The sequence below is a fragment of the Hyperolius riggenbachi genome, chromosome 8 (assembly GCF_040937935.1).
Source record: "Hyperolius riggenbachi isolate aHypRig1 chromosome 8, aHypRig1.pri, whole genome shotgun sequence".
Taxonomy (NCBI): domain Eukaryota; kingdom Metazoa; phylum Chordata; class Amphibia; order Anura; family Hyperoliidae; genus Hyperolius; species Hyperolius riggenbachi.
Genome location: NC_090653.1, coordinates 190,891,134 through 190,918,784, shown reverse-complemented (window position 1 = coordinate 190,918,784; position 27,651 = coordinate 190,891,134). Strand labels below are relative to the sequence as shown.

Genomic DNA, 27,651 nt, shown 5'->3' with positions numbered 1-27,651 from the left:
GTTCTAGCCGTGTGCTATCTCCAAGAACTACAAGTTGTGGCTATCCTAGCTGCTGTTTTATACTGTGAGATACGCCTGGAAGCTGCAACTTCCTTGGGGAGGGGAGGAACTAGTTTTTAATTAAATCTCAGCCATAATTCAATTTCCAGAGATCTAACTTCCATGGAAGAGTGCATTTTTGCACACACACCCTACAAAAGACTTCCTTAACATCCAATCTCCCCAGGTAAAAGTCTATACATCAAAAGATTGTGAAGTGAGGCTTTTCAACTCCAGGTGAAGACTTGATTAAGGCTTTTTCCTGTACGCTCTTGATCTTTACCGAGATTTCCCATCCCCAGGTGACAACTTGAGCAAGGCTCTCATATTCCAGCAGGATATCATATGTAAAGTCCTGGCTCAGGCTGGTGTGAGCTGCTTCAACGCATACTGCAGCCAGTCCAGGTGACAATTGCTCCCAAGCACTATACACCTCTGAGACAGCCTGTATAGGCTTCAAAGCCACTGTCTGATTAAGGGTTTCCTAATTAGAAGCAGACAATGATAGAGTTAATTTGCATTATAAGGACCTCCAGGAGCTACTGCCAAACCTTCAAAGCCAGACTGGCTAGCAGACATATGATACAGTAGTACACAGCAGACATAAAAATGGGAAAATGAAAATATATTACTGTATTATCCTTATCAGCATCAGCACCCCAATATATCACCACAAGTGTAGTTTGATTGGCGACAATGTGCCTGCTGACTGTGATGTAGAGGGTCAAAGTTGACCGTAATGGAGCATTATGGGGGCGAACCGAACTTCCGCAAAAGTTCGCCTTCGCCTGCGAACGCGAACCACCCAAAGTTTGCCTGGAACCGGTCGCAGGCGAACCGATCGGCCCATCTCTAGCAGTGACTACATAAAGAAAAAACATTTCAAAAAGACCTTATAGGTTTTGAGAAAATCGATTTTAAAATTCTCCTTCTGACCGTGGGAAAATTAAACGCCCACCAACTTTAGCGGTTAATTGCAAAGCCCCCTTAAAAGCTAGAAACAACAAAATTGCTGGAAATGTTAAGAAGAACAGAGGGAACAAGAGGAATTTTTTTTTCAAAAAGACTTTATACTTTTTGAGAAAAATCGATTTTAAAGTTTCAAAAGAAAAGTTAGAGCTGATTCATTAAAAAGAGCCGATTCATTAAAAAGAACTGGATCATTCCTGAACCAGTTAGTATAGCTTAGAATGCGTCCTGTGCAGGATGCATAGCTGTGGCTCCCGCTGTCTCTCCCCACCTGCCTTCACCTATCAATCCCCACCTAGGCTGGCACCCGGTACACCCATGGGTGCACCAGGTGCCAGGACAGGTGAGGGTGAGAGGAGAGGAGGCGGGGAAGACAGCGGGAGCCGGCAGCTTTATTTATTTATTTATTTATTGTATTTATAGAGTGCCAACATATTACGCACTGCTGGACATTAATTTAGGTTACAGACAATATTTAGGGGTCATATACAGCAATATGACAATACAGGAATACAAGAAAACCAGATCACACAGCACAGTATGAGAACAAGGTAATGCTTAGTCAGTCTTTGGATGGGAGCATGGAGATTAGGCAAGTTAGGTTCACTCAAATGCATAGCATGGGTTTACAGTAATGGAGGTGCAGGATCAGGTAGGACACAAAAGGAGGAGGACCCTGCCCAAAGGTTTACAATCTAGAGGGAGAGGTAGGGACACGAGAGGTAGGGGACCAGAGTTCAGCTGTGGGTTTAGAGCAATTGTGAGGGGTGGTAGGCCAGAGTGAAAAGGTGAGTTTTGAGGGCCTTCTTTAAGGTGTTGAAGGAGGTGGCTGCCCTAATGGGTGGAGGTAGGGAGTTCCATAGTGTTGGAGCGGCTCTTGAGAAGTCCTGGAGGCGTGCATGGGACTGGGTGATGCGGGGGCGGTCAGGCGAAGTTCATTGGAGGAGCAGAGTGAGCGGCTTGGTGTGTATCTCTGAGTAAGATCAGAAATGTAGGTTGGACAGGATTTGTGGACGGATTTGTAGGTCAGACACAATATCTTGAATCTGATTCTGGACTGGATAAGAAGCCAGTGGAGGGATTCATGGAGGGAAGCCGCCCTGTTGGAGCGATAGGAGGAGTGGATAATTCTGGCTGCCGCGTTCATGATGGACTGCAGTGGGGCTATTCGGGTCATAGGGAGACCAGACAGAAGGGCATTGCAGTAATCGAGGCGGGAAATTATGAGGGCATGGATGAGGAGTTTGGTGGTGGCAGAGGTCAGGAAAGGGCGAATCTTACAGATGTTACGAAGGTGGAAGTTGCAAGACTTTGTGAGGTTTTGGATGTGGGGAGTGAAGGTGAGAGCGGAGTCCAGGGTGACACCCAGACAGCGGGCTTGAGAGGTAGGGTGAATGGTAGTGTGGTTAACAGTGACCTGCACATCTGGGAGGTCCAGGGATGACCGGGGTGGAAAGATCATAAATTCTGTTTTGTCTAGATTTAGTTTCAGGAACCTAGCGGACATCCAGGAGGAGGTGGCAGATAGGCAGGAGGAGACTTTGTCCATGGTAGTGGTGGATATGTCAGGGGTGTGGAGGTAGATCTGAGTGTCATCTGCATACAGATGATAGTTAAAACCCATGGAGGAGATAACCTTGCCAATGAAGGATGTGTACAGGGAGAACAGTAGGGGGGAAAGGACCGAGCCTTTAGGGACTCCCACTGAGAGGTGGTTGGGGGTGGACGAGGACTCATTGAAGGAGGTCATGAAGGAGCGGTTGGAGAGGTAGGATGAAAGCCAGATCAGGGCGAGATCGTAAATGCCCATGGACTGGAGGGACTGGAGGAGTAGGGGATGATCTACTGTATCAAAAGCTGCTGAAAGGTCAAGGAGGAGGAGAATGGAGTATTTACCTTCAGCTTTGCGTCCTACAGGACAGAACCCAACGTTGGAGTGCAAGTACAACAATATGCCTTCTACCTGCATGCGACATGTCGTAAGCTTCAGACTTTGTTAACCGCCATGGCGGCGATTTACGTTCGTCACCAGCATCATTGCCAAAAAACAAGCTTTTGTGACCCTAGGCTATGACCTCTTTGGCCTAGGGGTTCCAAACTCACTAGTCCTGAGCCCCCTAAAAGTCCCTACAATGTTAAAAAATTTGCCACTGCTGAGTCATCGTCCTTTGAAAAGATTTGACATTTTTGAAAGTGAAATAGGAAGCCCAATAAAAGCCAATGGCAAAATTCAGCGCTTTTGCACCCCCATAACTCTGGTTTGCAGAGATGTAGGGAATCCAACGTTGGAGTGCAAGTACAACAATATGCATTCTACCTGCATGAGAAATGTTGTAAGATTCAGACTTTGCCAACGGCCATGGCAGCGATTTACATTCGTCACCGGCATCATTGCCAAAAAAACAAGCTTTTGTGACCCTAAGAGATGATCTCTTTGGGTTAGGGGCCCGAAGCTCACAAGCCCTGAGCCCCCTTAAACTTAGTACAAAGCCTGAAAATTTGGGGGCGCTCAGGCTTACCGTTCGGCAGAAACCTGCACTTTTGTACCCTCAAAACCTAAGCCCCAATGAAAGCCTATGGGAGATTTTAGCACTTTTGCATCCCCATAACTCTGGTTTGTAGAAATGTAGGAAACACAAAATTGGAGTGCAAGTACAGCAATTTTACTGCCTTCTACCTGCATGCAACATGTCGTGACTTTAGACTTTGTTAACGGCCATGGCGGCGATTTACGTTCGTCACCAGCATCATTCCTAAAAAAACAAGCTTTTGTAACCCTAGGCTATGACCTAGGAGCCCGAAACTCACCAGACCTGAGCTCCCTAAAAGTCCCTACAATGCTAGAAAATGTGCCACTGCTGAGCCATCGTCCTTTGAAACGATTTGAGATTTTTGAAAGTGAAATAGGAAGCCCAATGAAAGCCAATGGCAAAATTCAGCATTTTTGCACCCCGATAACTCTGGTTGGTTATCACCCGCCGACTTTAGCAGTAAATAGCAAAGGCCCCTTACATCCTAGCAACACCAAATTTGCAGGATATGTGCTGAGATATGTGCTGAGTGTGTGAAATCTGAAAAATGACGTGGGGTCCCCCCTACCGAGCTCTCTGTAAAACCTTGTCCCCCATGCAGGCTGGCATAGCCAGAATGCGGAGCCTCGGCCGCGTGGGGCTTCGCACCATGAGCTATATCAGCCCGCATGGTCCATGGTATGGGGGGGCTCCGGGGGAGAGGGGCGGCCAAGCCTTCCCCTCTCCCCCCGAGTTCTTGTCCAATCCATGGACAAGGGGCTCTTCCCCACCTCCGGTGTCCCAAGAGGAGGTGGGGGCGACGACTCTTTAAGAAGGGGATCTTAGATGCCCACCCCCCTCCCAGGAGAAATAAGTATAGGGGTACAATATATGTATATGTACCGCTTACCCATTTCCACAAAGTGAAATAAAAACACAACAATGAAAAAAGTCCTTTAATGTTCTTAATTAACCAGAAATACCTGTACCTTTAAGAAAAAGTTCCCATGCCAATATCCTTGGGAAAAGTTCCCACGCTATAATTTGTTATGTCCCACGATGACAGTATCCTCTATCTTGCGATCTCCAGAAATACTTATCTGTACCTTTAAAAAAAAGTTCCTACGCCAATATCCTCGAAAACAATTAAGTTGATTGAAGATCTCCGCCGACCCCCACATAGCACAGAATGCATCCTGTGGGACGCATAGCTGCCGGCTCCCGCTGTCCTCCCCGCCTCCTCACCTCTCACCCTCACCTAGCCTGGCTCCTGGTGCACCCATAGGTGCACCGGGTGCTAGCCTAGGTGGGGGTTGACAGGTGAAGGCAGGTGGGAATAGACAGCGGGAGCCGCAGCTATGCATCCTGCACAGGACGCATTCTAAGCTATACTAACCGGTTCATGAATGATCCAGTTCTTTTTAATGAATTGAATCAAATGAATCAGCTTTTTCCTTTGAAATTTTAAAATCGATTTTCTCAAAAAGTATAAGGTCTTTTTGAAAAAAATTATTCTTCTTCCCACTGTTCTTGTCACGGAATAGCCGTGAGAAACGCAGGTGAATCTAGAGAATTCACAGTCGCTTTCCTGATCGCTCCCTGGCGGATCTGTGCAGTCATGCAAGCGATCCGAAAACGACATTTTTGTGTTGTTTTAAATCCAGAGATCTGTTCCCCTGTGAGCCAAAGCAGTCCCCTCACCCCTCATGAATGCATCACCACTCAGGAATCTCGCACCTGGCAGGGTTCCCTGCAGGGCCTAGCTCATTCCCCCTACAGCAGATGTCCCCATGAAAAGGACCAGGAAACTGGCTCCACAGGGGGGGCCATAGAAAGCCAGACGATTCGGCACCGGGCAGGGGCCATAAGAAAGCATGGGTGGTAGGATTTCCTGTCAGCATATGAAAACCGTATGTCGCACAGCTATAAAATTCATATCGTCTCGTTCGGTAAAATCTGGCCATCGTGCTGATATGAAATTCATTGGGATAGACTGGCCGATTATCGAGATATGAATCTTCTCAGGAGCCTGACCCGCTGGCTTAGCCGTGTCTGATGTCATATTAATCTGTATTTTCCCACAAGTATGAAGCTGTTACCCTCCTAAATATAACGTGTATGGTTCAGGAGTTACAGCATTTCATAAGTTTAGCCCTAAAAATCTCTCAGAGGGAATGAACTGTCATTGGTTGGTGACTCAGAGGGGCTGGCATGGCCACACCCCCAAACCAGCTTCATCAAAAGCACCTGGCCAGCAGGCGGGCAGATGTTTTCCTCCCTTTACCATCTTCATGACAATCTGCTGCCAGCCAGAGGACATAGGGCTGGTGGCCATTTTGCTGACCTATCTGAACAAAGAACTCTAGGAACTTGAAACCGTTTTGCTTGAACTTGATTGAAAACCAGAACTCTGATTTTTCCCACAAAAAAGGACATCTTTCCAGGAACTAAGTATTTTTCTCCCTTCTTTTATTTTCATACTGGCTATCACTGTTTTCATAATTGTTGATTTTAAATAATTGTCTGTATATATTAATTATTTATATTGCGTGAATAAACGACTTTCCTAAGTCATTCACTGTTCCGCTACTCTGCTTATCAGCACACACAGAATTGATCCCGGGTCTCTGAAGATACGCTACTGTTTGTTTGTTGTTGGCTAGACAGAATATCGTGTGTTTAACCGTTTTATTCGCAGGACTAGTCAGTTAGTGAGTTCCTCTGTCTCAGGAAACAGAGGTGGTGGCAGATCCCATGAACTAGTGTGTGAGTTGTAATCACCCATATTTTCACAGGCTCCCTTCTGGTCGGGCTGCTGCCCAAATTCCTGTCTGTTTCTGCGCAAAGATCGCGACCAAAGCTTGCATGGTCTGTGTGCAGAAACCGATTGGAAGGCAATCTGTGGTCTGACCACTAGGGGTCCTGTGACAGTGGTAGGCAGCGGTGAGACCTGTGTTGTGCTGAAAGTATCCACGATAGCGCTAGCGCTATCGAGAAACGAACTAATTCGTTGGTGTAGCTGGAAAGCAATATATTTTTTATATATACAGAGAGACTGTGTAGCCAGTACCCCTCCCCAAAAGTTTTATTTTATTTGGCATGGAAATGTCCGGGAACTACCAGAACATGTGCCTGTCGGACCTGCAAAATCTTTGCCAAGTGAGAGGCATTGACGTCGGCCGCAGGAAACAGGACCTGATAGCAGACTTGTCCAGATGGGATACCCAGCAACTGCGGGAGCCGGGAGTGTCCGCTGAGGTGGATACCAGCCCATCTGACAATCGAGGGGAACCAGAGGCTGAAGATCCTAGGCGTACAGAGGTTGAGCATCCTGCGGGCCCTGTTGCAACAGTTACACCAGAGACTGTCAGTATGGACCCCAATCCCAGAGTTTCTGAAAGTACTCGCCTGGAACCGGCCAGTACTGGACTGTCCAGGGGTGCTGACCCGGTAATGCAGCAGGCATTACAAAAGCTGATGGAGACTGACCTGGAGAAGTACATGCAGTACATGGAAGCACGAGAGGAACGGGAGCGCCAATCTGCGGAACGCAAAGCTGCTGCTGCTGAACGCCACGCGGAGAGGGATGCCGCAGAGGCGCGGGAGAGACGACAGCATGAGCTCAACATGGCAAAGGTTCAACAGGCCAGCCGGAGTTCACCGCCCAGTCTCCCTGCTGAAGGAGCTGCACCACCCGTAAGTGCAAAGTTTAAATTTGCTAACATTGAAAAAGACACAGACATTGACTTGTTTTTGCGGTCTTTTGAAAAAGCATGCCGTCAGTATCGTCTGTCCCAAGACCAGTGGGCCAGACATCTGACACCTTTGCTGCGCTACAAAGCGCTTGATGCCTTCGCAGAATTGCCTGCGGAGAAGGATAATGATTATGCTGCTATAAAAGACGCTATCATTACTAAGTACCAGCTGACGCCAGAAGCCTATCGCAAAAAGTTCAGGGCCTGGCAGAAAAAGTCTTCTGATTCGTACCGAGATGTGGTCAGCAGCTTGCTCACCACACTCCGTCAGTGGACTCTAGGCCTCACCAAAGGGTCTTATGGCGTCCTGGAGGACTTGATAGTCCTCGAGCAATTTCTGAACATTTGCCCTGCTGATGTACGACAATTTGTGTTAGAACGCAAGCCGACTTCAGCAACTGTCGCTGCAGACCTTGCTGAGACTTTTGCAACTACCCGGGTGGCTGATACACGCAGAACTGTCCCATCCAGCTGGAGAGGAGGTCAGCCCAATACCTCGGCAGACCCTCCTGCCCCTGTGAGCCGTCCGCCACAGAGGCCACCCAGCGCAGCTGCTGCACCCAGGCCCGCAGCGCCTGGAGAGGTCACCTGTCACTACTGCCGCCAGCCCGGACACATGAAATTCGACTGTCCGGAGCGGAGACAGACACCACCAGCACCTGGATCATCTGCATCACCTGCACCTCACCCACAGCAGAGGCAACCCGCCAGCGAACCACAGCCTGGATCATCGGATTTTGTCCTGTTTGCACGCGGACAGGAAATCCGCGACCGAACCGACCAGCAGCAACTTGTTAGAGTGAACGGCAAAGTTGTCACCGGATTTCGAGACACCGGAGCAGACATCACGTTAGTTCACTCACATCTTGTGCCAAAGGAGAGCATCAGCTCCAGCCGATCCCTTGCCCTTACTGGAGTAGAGGGCACCCTTTTCCACATAGCCCACGCCAGAGTGAAGCTGGATTGGGGAGTGGGAGGGGTCCACGAAAGGGTTGTTGGGGTTATGAAGGATCTCCCAGTCCCTGTGTTGCTAGGGACTGATTTGGGCAAGCTTGTGTCCTACTATGAACCTGCCACGACCGCCTTGTCGCTCACGGAAGGAGACGGACTCTCCACCCACCACCAGGTACTTTATACACTTGGGGGAGCACCAGGGGGAGGTGGGTTGAAAGTGCCCAGTTCAAGGGTACCAGGTTCAATAGTGCCTGCTTCAAAGGCACCTGAGTTTGAGGTACAGACTGTCTGTTGTGATGATGCTGTAACTGTACCTGAGTCTCCTGTACAACCTGTCTGTAATGAAAAAATGTCTATACCTGTCAATGTCATTACTGCATGCAATGATGATCCGAGTAATGTCCGTCTGTGCCATTCTGACAGTGTACCTGTGCTAGCAATACCGCGCAGCTGCACTGCTCAGAACCCGAGCTCAGAACAGGTGGAGGGGGTTCCGGCCTCCTCCCCCTCCTCTGACCGCAGGGATGAGACCTTTCAGCCGCTGGCCTCGTGTGACATGAGCCCGTTGGCTGAAACTGACAGCGCCGTATTCTCAGCCGCACTACAAAGTGACCCAAGCCTGGAGGTGCTCATGCAGCAAGCCGCTGAGCCCCTCGCAGACGGGGCCGCTTTCAAGGTGTACTGGGAAGGTGGGAGACTGTACAGTGAGTCTGCACAGCCCCCTACAGGTAGATCCCACGCGAATACCAAATGGCTTGTGGTCCCGAGTGCGTTCAGGGGACATGTGCTGAAATCCGCACATGGTAATCCTCTGACAGGGCACTCAGGGGTCCGCAAGACACTCGCCGGTATTCGGAACCAGTTTTATTGGCCCCGGATGAACAGGGATGTAGCAAACTACTGCAGGGCATGTGCCGTCTGTCAGGAGCTGGGCAGGTCCAGGGATCCCCGCGGGGTTGCCTTAGGTCCACAGCCACTCAGCAGGGGAACCCTGCGTGGGCTGGCTGTTGACCTAACCAACCCACTGCCCGTTGTCCGCAGTCCCGGCAGACACCACGTCCGACTGCAGTGGCGCAAACGCCCTGTCCAGAACGGTCCATGTTGGGTCAACCCTGAGGGTAGCAGACCGCGACCGGTCCAGGGGAACCGAGCCACAGGCTCCAATAGGTTTCCCTGCCGCACCGGCAACCCGAGACCCGTCAGCCAGGTTGGCCGACACCAGAACGCTGATGGGCTGTCCTGGTGTCAGAGGGAACTAGGCCCAACAGCGCCAATGGCTGCTACGACGGATGTCTTGCTGACAACCCTCTACACAGCGTCAGGAGAGGGAGGTGTCACGGAATAGCCGTGAGAAACGCAGGTGAATCTAGAGAATTCACAGTCGCTTTCCTGATCGCTCCCTGGCGGATCTGTGCAGTCATGCAAGCGATCCGAAAACGACATTTTTGTGTTGTTTTAAATCCAGAGATCTGTTCCCCTGTGAGCCAAAGCAGTCCCCTCACCCCTCATGAATGCATCACCACTCAGGAATCTCGCACCTGGCAGGGTTCCCTGCAGGGCCTAGCTCATTCCCCCTACAGCAGATGTCCCCATGAAAAGGACCAGGAAACTGGCTCCACAGGGGGGGCCATAGAAAGCCAGACGATTCGGCACCGGGCAGGGGCCATAAGAAAGCATGGGTGGTAGGATTTCCTGTCAGCATATGAAAACCGTATGTCGCACAGCTATAAAATTCATATCGTCTCGTTCGGTAAAATCTGGCCATCGTGCTGATATGAAATTCATTGGGATAGACTGGCCGATTATCGAGATATGAATCTTCTCAGGAGCCTGACCCGCTGGCTTAGCCGTGTCTGATGTCATATTAATCTGTATTTTCCCACAAGTATGAAGCTGTTACCCTCCTAAATATAACGTGTATGGTTCAGGAGTTACAGCATTTCATAAGTTTAGCCCTAAAAATCTCTCAGAGGGAATGAACTGTCATTGGTTGGTGACTCAGAGGGGCTGGCATGGCCACACCCCCAAACCAGCTTCATCAAAAGCACCTGGCCAGCAGGCGGGCAGATGTTTTCCTCCCTTTTACCATCTTCATGACAATCTGCTGCCAGCCAGAGGACATAGGGCTGGTGGCCATTTTGCTGACCTATCTGAACAAAGAACTCTAGGAACTTGAAACCGTTTTGCTTGAACTTGATTGAAAACCAGAACTCTGATTTTTCCCACAAAAAAGGACATCTTTCCAGGAACTAAGTATTTTTCTCCCTTCTTTTATTTTCATACTGGCTATCACTGTTTTCATAATTGTTGATTTTAAATAATTGTCTGTATATATTAATTATTTATATTGCGTGAATAAACGACTTTCCTAAGTCATTCACTGTTCCGCTACTCTGCTTATCAGCACACACAGAATTGATCCCGGGTCTCTGAAGATACGCTACTGTTTGTTTGTTGTTGGCTAGACAGAATATCGTGTGTTTAACCGTTTTATTCGCAGGACTAGTCAGTTAGTGAGTTCCTCTGTCTCAGGAAACAGAGGTGGTGGCAGATCCCATGAACTAGTGTGTGAGTTGTAATCACCCATATTTTCACAGGCTCCCTTCTGGTCGGGCTGCTGCCCAAATTCCTGTCTGTTTCTGCGCAAAGATCGCGACCAAAGCTTGCATGGTCTGTGTGCAGAAACCGATTGGAAGGCAATCTGTGGTCTGACCACTAGGGGTCCTGTGACAGTTCTTCTTAACATTCCCAGCAAATTTGGTGTTTCTAGCTTTTAAGGGGGCTTTGCTATTAACCGCTAAAGTCGGCAGGCGTTTCATTTTCCCACGGTCAGAAGGAGAATTTTAAAATCGATTTTTTTCCAAAACTGTAAGGTCTTTTTTAAAAAAATAAAAAAAATTCCTCTTGTAGTCACTGACCCCCTCCAGGTGTTAGACCCCTTGAAACATCTTTTCCCATCACTTTTGTGGGCAGCATAAATGTTTGTAGTTTTCAAAGTTCACCTCCCCATTGAAGTCTATTGCGGTTCTCGAAAGTTTGCGCGAACCGAACTTTTGCGAAAGTTCGCGTGAACCGAACTTTTGCAAAAGTTTGTGTTTTAGGTTTGCGAACCAAAAATTGAAGGTTCGAGTCATCTCTACTCATATGTGGGGGGGAGGGGGGAAGAAAAACTGCATGGGATGTATTGTACTTTTTCACATGATATTACAACCTAAATAGATATAATAAATATAAGTAATAGATATAAGATTGTAGAACTTCTATTAAAAGAACTGTGATAATTAGGTTATTTTATTATTATTAGCAAACTGAACCTTTCTCACCATGTAATATGCTGAGCAGTGCCCTGACAACAGCATTTTAAAAGCCCTGTTGCTAGATGAAATGTATATTCTGGCATATAAGACTTTTTAACCCTTAAAAATCTTCTGAAAAGCCAGAGGTCGTCTTATACGCCGGGTGTCATTGATGCCGGGTGATACGCAATGCTGATATGCCGATACATAAGAAATGGATCGTGCTGTGCCCATAAAACACACCTCTTCCTCCCACCTGGCACGCCCTATCCTGTTACCGCCCCTCAGATCTCGCTGCTGAGGACTATAGTTAAGTGGCATAGGCGCACTTGTGCAAGATCTGAGAGGTGTTATAATTTAAGTATTATAAGTAGGCCTCAGTTATTTGGACTGAGTTTTAGGTAATAGGCTTGTTCGCAGAGTATACCTTTAAGTAGAGTTCCATGTGATGCAAGCAGAGGCATCTCAGTGTCTGCTTGAAGCAGATGATGCAAGCAGATACTGAGAATATGTTCTTAGTACAAGGTCTCAGGCCTACACTGCCCCAGACAAATAGACTACGGGAACAATCAACATAGGCCATATTTACACAACATAACATTCTTGCAACTGGGACAAGGGGCTCATAGAATATTAATCTAGTAGGTGGGTATTGTGACACCACGAGGGGTCTGAGCCAATTGTAAGGTTTGGGGGATGGCTCAGACGAGGTCACATTTTACTCTTTCTGGTTCGTATAAAACCAACAGCCAGTTTACAGAGAGGCACTCCTTTCTGTCCCTGGCACTGCTGGTCTTAATCTTTACTTATATATTTATGTAATGATCCGCTCAGCTGGCTGCACAGGCAGACAGCTGTTTGACCATTCCTTATGTCTGAGAGATGCAGGTCTCTGGAAAAGAGACCTGGCTTCATCTTGCAGTTTTCAGAGTTGCTTTGCTGAGGGATTTGCACACATGCAAATTGCCCAGCTGTCTCCTTTGAGGGCTGGCAGTATAAAAGCTTTCTGCTCCCAGAAGGCTTTGCTGGTCATGATGGTTTGTTAATACACTCCTGGAGTGTCAGCCTTCCCTGTTGGATTGTTATAGTTATCTTGGAGTAATTCTGGGGACTGCACTAGGCAGCTCCTCTAGTGCAGTTAGCTTGCTTATCTGTTTTGTCTGTGTTGCCTCTCTGCTGTGATTGTCCTGTCGCCAACGGTGGTCGATAGGAAATCTTCCTATCTGTCTGTGGGTGCTAACCAGAGCAGCGGTTGCTACTGGTAGCCCCTTCTGTTTCATCTGTCTTATTTGGATCACACTAGCCTCTAGCGGTAGCGGCTGTGGATCCTTCTGATCGCTTTCTTGGAGTATAGCTGGAGCAGCGGTTGCTACCGGCTATCTCATCTGTCTGTCTTGCATGGATCGCACTAGCCCCTAGCGGTAGCGGCTGTGGATCCCTCTGATCTGTGATCCTGTCCCTGAACTTGGATCGCACTCACTCTGGTGGAAAGAGCAGTGGATGCTGCTAACTCTGTTTCTATACTTGGTTCACACCCGCTCTGGCGGAAAGATCAGTGGATCTTTCCTATCCTGCTTCCCGCCTGTCTGTCTGTGTTGTCTGATACGAACGCTTGCTGTAGGCTCGGTGAGGTAACCGTTAAGCAAGCGCTTGCGTTCTCTGTTTCGTGTTTGTGTGTTGGTGGTTAGTTAGGCGTGCTTGTCTCTGTTGCGCTTAATGTGTGGAGATCGCGCTGTAAACACGTTCGCTGTTGCGATTGAGTGCGGTGTTCGAGTTTAGTTAGCGTTTGTTATTTTCCTTATCTTCTCATTGTATGATTTGCTGTGCCTTTGCTACTCTCGTGCCCTGACTTGCTTTAGTCTTGTGTCATCTCTGGCAATCGCCTCTCTCGTGATTGCGTTCCTACTCTGTTTCTGCTGTGGTGTGTGCACCGTCGCGGGTTGGCGACTAGATTGGTGCACACACATACATTCTGTCCCTGTGCTCATTCTCATTCGCTATCGCTTCTCTTGCGATTGCGTTCTCGCTTGGTTTCCTCTGTTGTGTGTTCACCGTTGCAGGTTGGCGACGGGATTGGTGGACATACATGTATTCCTCCTCTGTGCTTATTCTGTCTTGTGTCACTGTTAGCAATCGCCATCTCTTGCGATTGCCTTCTCACCTGATCTTCATGGTTGTGTGTTCATCGTCGCAGGGTGGCGACTAGATTGGTGGACACACATACCCTCTGTCGCTTTACTCTCTCTCTCTTGAAGAGCTATCTTGCCCTGCGTTCAGTGGCGTAGCTAAGGAGCTGTGGGCCCCGATGCAAGTCTTACAATGGGGCCCCTCAAGCACTCTATACATAACAATTGATACGGCGCACCAAAACCTGCCAATGGTAACTACAGTGTCAGAGGTGCAAGAATGGGATGGGGAACAGCTTGTTAATGATTACCACTATTCAAAGTATCTATAGAAGTGATTATTATGAGCACAGGACCAATAGAGAGCTAATACTGTAGTTGAGGGAGGGCCCTTCGGGGCCCCTCTGGCCCAAGGGCCCCGATGCGGTCGCTACCGCTGCACCCCCTATTGCTACGCCCCTGCCTGCGTTTCTTCCCTTCGTGCAACTCTTGTCTGGCGTCTGTGGCAGGGCAGAGGATCTGTTCCTCTGCACTCCACAGCTCCATCTGCCGACAGGAATATTCCCTCTACAGGTGCGTTGCACCTTTTGCTGGGTTCTCTCAAATTATACGCTTGTGGAGGATTTCTGCAGTGTCAGCGCACGTCCTGTGCGCTGACCACGGAGAGAATTCCACAATCGTTACAATTTATGTCTCGTTAGTTTATCTTGTATGCTGTATATACTTAGTTTAGATGTAATTTAGTATAGAAAGAAGATTCTGACTAACATTCATGAGGGATGTTAGTCAAGAGCTTGAAACGCAAATGGACTTAAAGAAGAATCTGCTTGGCTAAGATGTAACGAACTGTATCTGTATACTGTATCTGTTTACTGAATAAACTCCTAACTCTGAAGACGCCTGATGCTGTTGCTGTGATGAGAGTCGTGTTTGCAGCTCTTACTAATGAGTTGCTGGTGCCCGAATACAGGTGTGAAACGTGAAGTTCTTACAAGAGGTAGAGAAGGAGGTAAAAGGGATACAAGGGCAGGCTAGACGGGTAAAAGAGGCGTGTTTTAAGGTGCACAGAGCAATCTATTTTACCATACCACGCTGATAAACAAGGAGACAGGGAGAGGCGACCAATCCGCTTGGAGACAGGTAGAGCTGGCCAATCCGCTTAGGGAGAGTTGACCAACCCAACCAGTCAATCCCCTGTATACGGTTATATACTGGGTACCACATACAGTACGGCACCAGTATCCGTTCATACATAGCACCAGTATATGATTTTTTCTTTTTTTTATTTGGTGTGCATTGGAAGAGGGGAAGTCTTATACGGCGAGTATATCCCAAAGTTGTCTTATACACTGGAAAATATGGTACTTAAAATTAATGGCAAGGAACATTACCTAAAAGTTTTACAAATTGTGAAGGGGCAAAATACTGTATGTATATATGAAAATGTATTCAAACATCAATACAGCATACAATAAAGTGTTAACAGTCTAGACATGCTATCAGAGAGAAATTACTCATAGGGACAAGTAAATGGCATTTCTTAGGTCATATCCCTCTACGTGACTTCAAGGACACAAACCTCTCACCTCATAGACTGGCTGGATTTCCTGTTGATTTTCAGCTGCTTGTTCCATTCTTTCAGTGATGTTTCCTGTGTCCAACATTCCATGTGGCAGAGAAAAGAATAAAAGGAAGACTAAGCCAGAACAGTTTAACAAAAGCTATTTTCTAGACCTGAATTTACAGTGGAATCTTGGTGTATAATCGCAGCAGAATAGGGAGGGGCCTGTTTACTTGAGGAAGTCCTAAAATCTACAGGATGATACAAGAATGAAGCTGTATCTTTTGTTCAGACTCTTTACTAGCAACAACAACAAAAACCTTATAGGTTTATGTTTACAGGGTCCCAGGACTTACTAGCAATTTCTTATGCTGGGAATACACAATTCGTTTTTTAAGCAGATTTACTGTCCTCCTGATCGATTCTCCAATTTTTTTTCCGATCAATTTCCATTCACTTCTATTAGAAAATCGATCATAAAAACTATCAAAATCAGATCGGACCTGTTGGAAATTATCTATCGAGCCATCTATCTGCCAAAAAGACTCATGGTGTATTCCCAGCATTAAAGGGAACCTGAGGTGAGAGGGATAAGGAGGCTGTCATATTTTTTTCCTTTTAAATAATAAAGGTAGCCATACACCTGAAGATTATGGGCAGATTCGGCAAAGACAAATTTATATCTAATCGAATCTGTTTAGTGATAAATTTGTCTCTTTGTCGAAACTACCCATATACTGCAGGTCAATTCCCTTCCGACTTCAGCACAAAATCTTCAGGGAATCTGCTGAGCCCGCCGCGACCACCCCACCGCTGACCCCCGAAGTATAAATGTGCCCCTCAGTGTGTGCATTTATACATTACCTGTCCTGTGGCAGCCTTCAACGGTGTCCTGTCTAGCTGATCGGGGCTGCCGCGCACACAGCTCCCCTCACACTGAACAGCTAAACAGGATGCCTGGAGGGGATCCTGGTAAGCCAGCCTTGGCCACCCGGGGAGAGCCCGTATAAATACTCTATGCCTGGATTTTACTGCGAGTGCAATAGTTTTTATATATATTAAAGTTTTAAAGGAGTTACACTATGGAAGATTTTTATTTGAGGTTATATGTGGTGGAAGAAATGATATCCAACAGTGAGCAGTTGTATGATATGGGATATCTGAAGAGAGGTACTGTGAAGAGGATAATCGGTGTGTTTCAAGGAGATTTGGTCGTGAGAGGTCGGGGGTGACCTGGTAATATCCTCAAGGCTCATGAAGACCTTGTTAGTCTCATATATTTGGTGAGAGTCATCATATCGGGTGTGGTGGAGGTGATTACAACTGTTTATCAAGATAGTGCAACGTGAGAGTTTCACTTGGACTAATGCTGGGCATATATGGTTCGTTTTATATTATCAATCGAGCCGCTGATGGCTCGATTGATAATATTCAACCTGTCGGATCACTGTGGCGGGTCGATACCGCGCTCAATCCCCGGGGACGAGCAGGGATCGATCCGCGCGGACGAGCGATGATGCGCCGGCATCAAGCCACTGGCTCGATACCGGCGCATAATCTAACCATGTATGCCCAGCATGAGAGGAACACTAATAGATATGGTCACCCAGCAGAGATTGGGACTCAATACCTTTGACAACAGTTTGGGGCCCATTCTTGTACAGACACGTCACTAGTCTGCAGTTGCTATGGAGCTGCTTACAGTGTACCTGAGATAGCCTCAATGCAGGTATTTATACTTACCTCGGGCTTCCTCCAGCCCCATGAGATCCATGGGTTACCTCGCCATACTCCCTGGCCACTACATTCACTAGATATCCTTGCCGGTAATCTGGCCACTCACAGCCAGTTGTGTGCTTCTGTGCATGCATGGCCTGGCTGTGTGCGTAGCCCTGCTGCACTCCCGTACCTGGCAGCGCTCTGCGCCTGCACAGTACTACTTCACAGGCGCAGAATGCTCCTGGCACATGCGTAGAATAGCGTGGCCGGCCAGATTACCGGTGAGGATATCTAGTGAATGGAGAGGCCGGTAAGGGCACCCAGGGACATAATCATACTGAGGTAATCTCATCTCTGGTTCCCTTTAACGTAGTCCACGTGAGTGAGGAGAACTATACACACAGGGGTGTTGAAGACCGCAAAAGATCCATCATGCTGGATCTTCAAAAGACATTGGGCAGTTGCTGCTGGATTCACCCTAGAATCTTTTTAGCTGAGGCATTCTTTATCCAGTGTGTGTATGCACCATTGTGTGTACCTAGCTTTAGTCTGTATTCACACCTGAAGTTTTTGTCCAAAGGTACATACACAATTTAGATTAACTTGGCCGAGGCAGCCACTAAAGACTGCCCCCCTCCCGCCCTCCGCAAAAAAATAAATAAATAAATGAAAATTATACCATTGTGCCTCAGATAGCCCCATAGTATAGATAGCTAGAATGGCTAGAGGTACCGCAGTATAAGTGGCCAGATGCCCCTTCAAATGTAGGTAGTATGAAGTATCCCCCCGGTATAGGTATCAAGAAGGGCCCCCATTATAGGTAGCCAGATTAGCCCCCAAATATAGGTAGCCACTAGCCAGATTAACCCCCCTTCATGTATAGGTAGTCAGTTAGCCCCCCAAATATAGGTATCCAAGTTAGCTCCTGTAACTTTAGGGGGTCAGATGTATAGGAGGCCAGATAAGCACCTCCAAATATAGCTGGCTCCTCCTTCTCCATGGGTATGTCTTCTCTGCTGCTCTGCTTCCCCCATACATAGTCCTGTAGTATTTTTTTATGGGACTACATAAAAATGGCTGCCAAACGATACACTATTATTATTATTATTTAATATTTATATATGTTGTCACTTAACTGTCCCTCAGATGGGCTCGCACTCTAATCTCTATCATAGCCATATGTCTATGCATGTATCATGTAGTGTAGTGTATGTATAGTAATTTAGGGCCAATTTAGGGGGAAGCCCATTAACATACCTGTATGTGTTTGGGATGTCGGAGGAAACCGGAGTGCCCGGAGAAAGCCAACACAGACACGTGGAGAACATATAAACTCTGTGCAGATAGTGCCCTGGCTGGGATTTAAACCAGGGAGCCATCGCTGCAAAGCGAGAGGGTTAACCACTGGACCACACGCCCATCAAAAACATGTCTGTAAATGCGGCCGGTTTTTGTAGTCCTATTGTAACTACATACTCCACTCACTGCTTTGCAACTCGAAGGCCCGTGGCAGACGACCTTATAGCTGACATAGACCTTGGGGCCCCCTTGGCTACGGGTCCCATAGCCACCACTATGGCTACTATGGTAATCCCTACGCCACTGACAACCACTTAGCTAGCCATACACACATCAGCTTTAAATATATTGAAAAATCAAACAGCATTGTGCTGCTTTTTGCATTGCCTCCTTATACAATTTAATTGTACAGTGGCTGTAGTGGTGAGGACTGGAGTCAAGGGGAGCCAACTTGATCTATCCTAGCTAAGGCAATGCTGCGGTTCAATCAATTTAAATATATAATCAATTAAAAAAAAAAAAGTCTAAAGAAAAATGCACCCATAAGTTGTTAGCTTATATTCAGCAGACAGACAACACATCGATTTTAATAGATCCCAACTGGGAATCTATTGAAAACCAATTGAGCCACAACTGTGCACTGTTTAATGTAGTTGATTTACCACTGCTCCTGTATCCAGTATGATCTAACAATTGAACATTTAAAGGAACCGAATCCCTCCAGGGTTACAGAATGTGCAAGGAATCAAATATGAAAAAAGATGTGTGTATGGGCGCCTTAATGATCAAAATATTGACCGCATGCAGATCAGAAATTGCCAGATCTTGCTGTAATCAATTCTGCCCCCCTTAGGTTTCCCTCCATCTAGAGTGTTGACAGTACAGCGCACACTCACCTGTCCGCTGGCATGCTCCTCCTGTGTTCTGACTCCATTCTCAACGGGACACTTGTACCTCAGTGGTATGTAGTCCTGCAACAATCACAACAAAGTATGGTGAGGTAAACTCAAGGAAAAAAATAAAAAGTAAAAATGAGGGTGCACAGATAAAGCCCTTGTAACACCAGGCCACAGCAGTATAACAAGTATGTTGCATCCAGCACAATCCTCAGATGGAAAACAATCTATTTTTTAAAAAAAGTTACAAGACAAGGTGCATATTAAAAATATGCTGTATGGCTGCCATCCATCAACTTTTTAATATACACCTTGTCTAGTAACTTTTATCATGGAGAAATAAATAGATTGTTTTTCATCTGAGGATCGTCCTGGATGCATATTTCTTAATGTAATTATTTATGTAACATACATGCCGTTGGATCAGAGGGAACAGGCGCACCAGCAGGGGTGAAGGTAGGATCCCATAGGAGAGTGCCAGTGGACGGGTGAGTGTGAGCTCTGCAAATACTCTGCACATTGATCTCCAGCCGACTTAATCATAATGATCAAATTTGTCAGGGAAAATTGATAAGTGTATGGGCATCTTTACAAGCACAGGGGACCATGCTGGAAAAAGAATTGACTTACCTGCAGGCAGGTCTTTAGGGCTGAAGATCCGGAGCACATGCTCCGGATCTCCGCCTGCTGTGCCCCAAACCTCAGGGCACGTAGTGCCCATCGTGGTGCCCCGAACCGAAGCGCTGGTGTCCGTTGCTATGATGCGGCCCTTTCTGCTCCCCCTCATTGCAGTGCAGTGGCCACGATGCGCATAGTGACAAGCCGCTGTGCCCAATTCGATTATTACGTGGCCACGCTGTAGAGCCACCTCCCAGCAGTGTTTGAATGGAGTGTGGTCTTGCTGGGGCTGATGGGGAGCAGTAGTGTGCGGCCAACAATTCAGTGAAGGGGCACCTGGCACTTACACTGGAAGAGTCAGGAGCAGAGCTGCAAACTGACGGAGGAGGAGAAGACAGAACAGACTTACAGCCAGAACCAGCCAGGGACACTGAGGATGCAGCGGCAGCTAATTAACCCACATGTCTTTTAGACTGCAGAGAGTCCGGACAAATGATGAGGGATGAGATAGTATACTCGGTCTGGCCTGTTTTCTCTCTCCCAGTTTCTCTCTTGCCTGTCTCTGTGCGTGTGGGTGCCTCTGTCTGTGCCCCATCCAGTGTGTGTGTGTGTGTGTGTGTGTGTGTGTGTGTGTGTGTGTGTGTGTGTGTGTGTGTGTGTGTGTGTGTGTGTGTGTGTGTGTGTGCACGTGCTTGCGTATGCCTCTGTCTGTGCCCCGCCCTGTGTGTGTTGCGTTTGTTGTGAGCCTCTCTCTGTGCCCTAGTGTGTGTGAGTGTGCCTCTGTCTGTGCCCCCGTCGTGTGATTTGTGTTTGTTGTGAGCCTCTCTTTGTGCCTGTGTGAGTGTGTGCACCTCTGTCTGTGCCTCATCCAATGAGTGGAGCCCGTACTGAAAGCTGCAGGGCCTGGGGAGGGCGGACATGATGGGGCTAACTTGGCCCCAGGGTTAAATCCTGGCTGGGTGGTGTTCTGGGGGAGGGGGCTGGCCAACAGGGACTAGGAAGGGGATCCGTTGAAAAGGGATCCTGAGCAGGGTTGCCAACCTAATTTCTAATTTTTGACGGACAAAAGGCCTAAAAAAGCAGGACTCCCAAAATTTTGGACGGACAGGGGGCGGAGTTGGAGGCGGAGTCAAAAGCGCACTTTTAAAGTGCACCTGAACAGAGAGGGATTTGGAGGTTTCCTTTTAAACAATACCAGTTGCTTGGCAGTTGTACTGATCTCTTCAGCTGCATTAGCAGCTGAATCACAGACCTGAAACAAGCATGCAGGTAATGCAGTCTGACTTCAGTCAGAGCACCTGATCTGCATGCTTGTTGAGGAGCTGTGGCTAAAAGTATTAGAGACACAGGATCAGCAGGAGAGTCAGGCAACTGGTATTGTTTTAAAAGGAAAAATACATATCCTTCTCAGTTTAGGTTCACTTCAAGTAGAGTTGTGGGTAGCGCAAAGCTCTGGGCATTATTATTAATATTGACAGGATCTTCCACAGCATTTAACATAGTCAGGTCACTCACTGTCCTCAGCAGAACTCACAATCCAATCCGTACCACAGTCAAAATGCAATGCCTGCTGTATTATATTGCACTGACATCCCCTGCAGCACTTTACAGAGTACATAGTTATCTCACTGACTTTCCTCAGAGGAGCTCACAATCTAATCTGGCGCTTTAAGTCCGCAAGGAGAAAAGCGCAATATAAATGTTATTTGTCTTGTCTTGTCTAATCCTACCATAGTCCTAGTCTAATGCCCTACTATATTATTATTATTATGTACTTATACAGCACTGACATCTTCTGCAGATCTATACAGAGTACATAGTCATGTCACTGACTGTCCTCAGAGGCGCTCACAATCTAATTCTACCATAGTCATAGTCTAATGTCCTACCATATTATTATTATTATGTATTTATATAGCACTGACATCTTCTGCAGCACATTACAGAGTACATAGTCATGTCACTGACTGTCCTCAGAGGAACTCACACTCTAATCCTACCATAGTCAGAGTCTAATGTCCTACCATATTATTATTATGTATTTATATAGCACTGACATCTTCTGCAGCACATTACAGAGTACATAGTCATGTCACTGACTGTCCTCAGAGTAGCTCACACTCTAATCCTACCATAGTCATAGTGTAATGTCCTACCATATTATTATTATGTATGTATATAGCAGTGACATCTTCTGCAGCACATTACAGAGTACATAGTCATGTCACTGACTGTCCTCAGAGGAGCTCACACTCTAATCCTACCATAGTCATAGTCTAATGTCCTACCATATTATTATTATTATGTATTTATATAGCACTGACATCTTCTGCAGCACATTACAGAGTACATAGTCATGTCACTGACTGTCCTCAGAGGAGCTCACACTCTAATCCTACCATAGTCAGAGTCTAATGTCCTACCATATTATTATTATGTATTTATATAGCACTGACATCTTCTGCAGCACATTACAGAGTACATAGTCATGTCACTGACTGTCCTCAGAGGAGCTCACACTCTAATCCTACCATAGTCATAGTGTAATGTCCTACCATATTATTATTATGTATGTATATAGCAGTGACATCTTCTGCAGCACATTACAGAGTACATAGTCATGTCACTGACTGTCCTCAGAGGAGCTCACAATTTAATCCTACCATAGTCTAATGTCCTACCAAATAATTATTGGCTGGACAGTGTAATGGTTAAGGGCTCTTCATATTCAGTTAGCCAGCACCTATTCAGTAAGGAGTTTTGGGCAAGACTCCCTACCACTGCTACTGCCTACTGAGTGCGCACTAGTGGCTGCCTCACAAGCGCTTTGAGTCTGACAGGATAAAAGCGCTATACAAAGAAAGGAACTGAAGAAATTATGCATTTATATAGCACAGGCATCATCTGCAGCACATTACAGAGTACATAGTCATGTCACTGACTGTCCTCAGAGGAGCTCACATTCTAATCCAGTCATAGTCTAATGTCCTGCCATATTATTATGTAGTTATATAGCACTGACATCTTCTGCAGCACTTTACTGTCCTCAGACTAGCTCAAAATCTATAGACCCTAGCTTCTATAGCAAATAGAGGGGAAAGCTGCCTGCCTAATCAGAGCAGCTCACAAGCCATTATAAAGTGACACCATGTATTTCCCTTTCAGAGCAGGATTCTAGTGATTTTATCTGTACAAAGCTTGGCTCAGGTTTCAGCTGTGAATCACCCTGGCTCTCCTTCACTCCTTGTCAATGTAAATAACCCCCGTCCCCCATGCCCTGTCTATAGAACTGCCCCCATCCCTCCTGTGACCCCCATTCAGATTTCTGAAGAATGCTGCCCAGCAGTGCAGAGCACGGACTGGAGGATTCTTCCATCTGAAGTCCCACAGCATGCCGCACTGATCAGCTTCCTCCTGGCTTGCAGGAGAGCTGAATCTGGCAGGCTGTGAGCAGCAGAGATAAGGAGGATTGCAGACAGTGATACCTGGAGATTGGAGAAGGACTTCAGGGATCACAGTTACCTCCGCATGGCCGAGACCAGGACTCCGGGGTTGTGGGGGCGGGGCGCACATGGCTGTCTCTCTCGCTTCTATTGGCTGGAGAGAGCCAGCAGCCGGAAAAGAAGGCTTCTGATTGGAGGGCGGGAGGAGGAGGAGGCGGCAGCAGACTTCTATCCCTGCTGTAACTGTTCGGGCTCGCTGAACTATGCTGTTACAGTGGGAGCTGTGTGCTGGCTCTCCAGGAATGAACCGAAAACTGTGAAATTGATTTCTTTTGACGGACAGCAACCTTGTAAATACGGACAGTACGGACATGATTAATTTGAAGTGATTTGTACGGACTGTCCGTCCACAGACGGACGGTTGGCAACCCTGCTCCTGAGCTGCCTGTATGAAAAGGGCTCCTCCATAGACATCAATGTTATTTCTGCAAATATGGGCTACAAGGTGGTGAAAAGGGCTCCCGAGTTTTGATATAGGCTACAAGCGGGCGCCCTTTTGTAGCCCATATTTTTTTTTTGGCTACAAGGTTTTCGGCTACAGTAGGGCACCCCTTTGTAGCCCATATTTTTTATTCGGCTACAAGGTTTTTGGCTACAAAAGGGCACCCCTTTGTAGCCCATATTTTTATTCGGCTACAAGGTTTTCGGCTACAGTAGGGTGCCCCTTTGTAGCCCATATTTTTTAGTCAGCTACAATGTTTTAGGCTACAAGGTTTCTGAATCTACTACAAAAGGGCACCGTTTTATAGCCGAGATTTTTGATTTGAGGATGCAGGGGAGGTTAGGATTAGGCATCACAAGCGGGCAAGTGGGTGGTCTTAGGGTTAGGCACCACCTGGGGGGTCTTAGGGTTAGGCATCACCTGGGGGGTCTTAGGGTTAGGCACCACCTGGGGAGTCTTAGGGTTAGGTACAAAATGGGGGTTCTAAGGGTTAGGCACCACCTGGGGGTTTAGGGTTAGGCACCATCAGGGGAGGGTTCTGTGTGAGAGCATGGAGAATTTAGGTCATAATAGTCACTTTTCTTAGCTATATCTAGAGCCCTTTTATAGCCAAATAAATTTTTCCTATAACAGCATCCTTTTAAATAAAATAAAACTAGTTTTTTTGGCTACACCAGGTGCACTTTGTAGCTGAATTTGGCATATATGGGCTACACCAGGTGCCCTTTGTAGCCGAAGTTGGCATATGGGCTACACCAGGCACCCTTTGTAGCTGAAGTTAGCATATATGGACTACACCATGTGCCCTTTGTAGCCGAAATTGGCATATGGGCTACACCAGGCGCCCTTTTTGAAGCCGAATTTGGTATATATGGGCCACAACAGGAGCCCTTTTTTCCAGGGGCCCTTTTCAAATAGACTCCTAGGAAGGGGCTGGACGGGCGGGAAAAAAGGATTTAAATAGGGTGGGTGGAACATGGCCCACAGGGATTTTTCCTGCAGCAGAAGCTGGGAGCTGTAAGCGTGCAGCAGGCGATCCCTTACCTGACAAGATGGATCTGGAGCCTCTGATCCAACGGATTCGGCAGGAGGCGGCCACCCGGGGAGCTGACTGGATCTCTGGCCAGTTCAGCGTGCTGGATGCAGATCCAGCACCGGCCACAACAGGGGCATCAGCGAGGGTTTGGCGTCTGCCCGACCGTCTCAGCCCAGATGCCTCCCCGAGAGCCCAGCACCAGAATGGGAGCCCTATCCGGGACCCTCCAGCCCCCCCTGCCAAGCGCTTAAAGCAAAGCGGCAAGCAGGCGGCTGGGAGGAATCCCCAGCATCGGCGGGGCTCTTCCGGTGGTGTGCACGGCAAGGCTTCCCCAGAGCACCGCCGGCGCCACCTAGTGCCTCCTCAGCGGCGGTTTCCAAAAAAGGGAACAGGCCTGCTCAGCGCAGGAGTGACTGCGGGGCGGGTGTCTCCACCCACGGCAAGACGGCGGCCGCACCCGGGGGGCCGGCTCAGCACTCTGGACCACCTACCGCAGGCCAGGCTGGGCCTTCTATGGCTGCCACATCCGAGCAGGCTCCTCCATCTGGACAGGCCACGCAGCCAGCTGCGTCTGGCATGACGGCTGCTCAATCCAGGCAGGCCTCCCCTCAGACCCCCCCCGCATTTCTGGCAAGAAGGCTACCCGCAAGTCGAGAGGGCCCCAACCAGGGGAAGAAGGTTCTGGAAGCCCTCCTCAAGGAGTCGCCGGGGTTTCCCCCAGGCAGAGCTCTAGCTCCTCCTCGGAGGGTGACGTTTCTGACGGTGATTGTCCTGGTGGATCCAGGGCATCGGCTGACCTGGGCTCAAACTCTGTGCAGCCAGGTGAGATTTTTAATTTACATGTTTAGTGGGAGTGGGTCAGAGTTAGGTAATAATGTGGGTGCAGGTTGTAATGCTGTGCCTTCCTGTTGCTGATGTCTCCCCTCCTGCTTCTGCATTGTCTTTGATGAACACTCTGCTTTTAGGTTTGCGAGAGGCCTTGCAGGCCTTGCCAACGGTAGTGGCTTCCACACCCAGTCCGTTGGTAGCATGGGAGGGTTCCCAAGAGCAGACACTAACCTCGGTGGGGCAGGGTGGTTTGGGAATGGTCGTACCGCAGGTGTCGACTCCCCCTACCATTACACTGACAGCAAGCCCGGTACAAGTTGTGGGTACAGGTTTACCACAGGTGGCCCCTCCCCTTCCCAGCCCACAAGTGTGGCACAGGTGTCACCTCCTTCGCTTATCACGCAGCACACCAGTACAGTGGTGCAGGCTGTCGATTCGGTCTTGGGTTCTCCGCCCCCTTTGGTGGTAGTGCCTGCGCAGGGGGTTACACCCCCTTCCCCCTCCCCAGCAGCTGATCAGATGAGAATGGCCAACTCAGCAAAAGGGGAAGTTTATGTCTGTTTTGAGGGGCCATTAGGGACCCATTTAAAACCAGAGGTTAAAGAACGGATTTGGAGGGGGGGTTATGTGGAGATATTCTCATTACTCCCCTTAGAGAAGTTTAACCTGGATCGAGCAAAACCGGATGAGAGTAAGGAGGAGCGTCGGCGTTATCGGTTGATTCTGCGTATGTTCCAAAATTGGCTACAGGCCTTCTCTATATTAGCGAGTGTCCTGGGTGAGCGGCAACCAGAGTGCTGCTCTGCGCTGTTCTGTTACCTGAATTGTATAGGTAAGGCTTATCGTGCTTATGGTGGTATTGCCTGGCTACGGTACGATGAGCAATCCCGGCAGCGCAAGGCTGTGCGTCTTTTGGTTCGTTGGGACCATAAGGACATCATGCTTTGGATGGAGTTGAGGATGCCGTCGGGTCATAGGAGCCAGTCCTTTCAGAGTGGGGCCAGTGGTTCAGGAACACCTGGACAGCTGGCCGCAAAGAAAAAGGGACTGTGCTGGCAGTTTAATGAAAGTTTATGCCGGTTCGGAAGCTTGTGTCGATTCAAGCACAAGTGTTCTTCCTGGGGGGGTAGCCATGCCGCAGCAAAATGTTTTAAAGCAGGCAAGGATCGTTCCTCTGACTCTTCAAGTAAGAGGGAAGACTCCGGTGAAGGTTCAAGAGATGGAACGGTTTCTAAATAGATACCCGGACTTACCTGCAGCAAATCTTTTGTTGCAAGGTTTTACGAACGGTTTTGTCATCCCCAGCTCTTGCCCTGCGTCACCCTCTCCCCCTTATCACAATTTGAAATCCGTCGCCCTGCGCCCAGAGGTCATTTCACAATTGGCTAAGGAGGTTGTTTTGGGGCACATGGCGGGCCTGTTTAGGGATCCCCCCCCCCCCCCCCGATTGACAATTTGGTAGTTTCGCCTCTGGGTTTGGTTCCTAAAAAAGAACCAAATGCGTTTTGGCTTATCCATCACCTGTCATATCCCAAGGGAGAGTCAGTCAATGACGGGATAGACCCGGAACAATCATCTGTGGTCTACACGTCTTTTGACGAGGCGGTCAAATGGGTCAGGCGCTTGGGTCAGGGTGCGCTGATGGCAAAGACGGATGTGGAAGCTGCATTCCGTTTGTTGCCGGTTCACCCTGATAGCTTTCGCCTTTTGGGCTGTTTTTGGGATGACAGTTTTTATGTTGATTTATGCCTTCCCATGGGCTGCTCCATCTCTTGCCAGTACTTTGAGTCATTTAGTACATTTGTCAAATGGGTGGTGAAGGATGCGTCAGGACTGCGGTCAGTCATCCATTATTTGGATGACTTCCTTTTCCTGGGTCCAAAAGGTTAGTCGCAATGTAGTTATTTGTTGGCAACCATGCAACAGGTTTGCCATTCGTTTGGCATTCCGTTAGCAGATGAGAAGACCGATGGCCCGCAGACAACTATCAAGTTTCTGGGCATTAATATAGATTCGGTTGCCATGGAGTGCTGTCTGCCGGAAGACAAAGTGGCGGACTTCTGAACCACGATAGCTGAGTCTCTTAAAGGGCGGACGATC

The 27,651-nt window shown here is 48.0% G+C and overlaps 1 protein-coding gene across 3 annotated transcripts in view; it reads right to left on the bottom strand.

The window, feature by feature from the left end:
- The window catches only part of SHROOM4 (shroom family member 4), a 517,479-nt gene that overhangs the window by 402,260 nt on the left and 87,568 nt on the right, over window positions 1-27,651 (bottom strand). For all 3 annotated transcript variants that reach the window (XM_068248050.1, XM_068248051.1, XM_068248052.1), the window contains exons 3-4: window positions 19,125-19,199; window positions 15,236-15,300 (exon numbers count right to left, since the gene is read on the bottom strand). In XM_068248050.1, coding sequence (XP_068104151.1) covers window positions 15,236-15,300; window positions 19,125-19,199 — 140 coding nt within the window. The remainder of the gene's footprint in view (window positions 1-15,235; window positions 15,301-19,124; window positions 19,200-27,651) is intronic.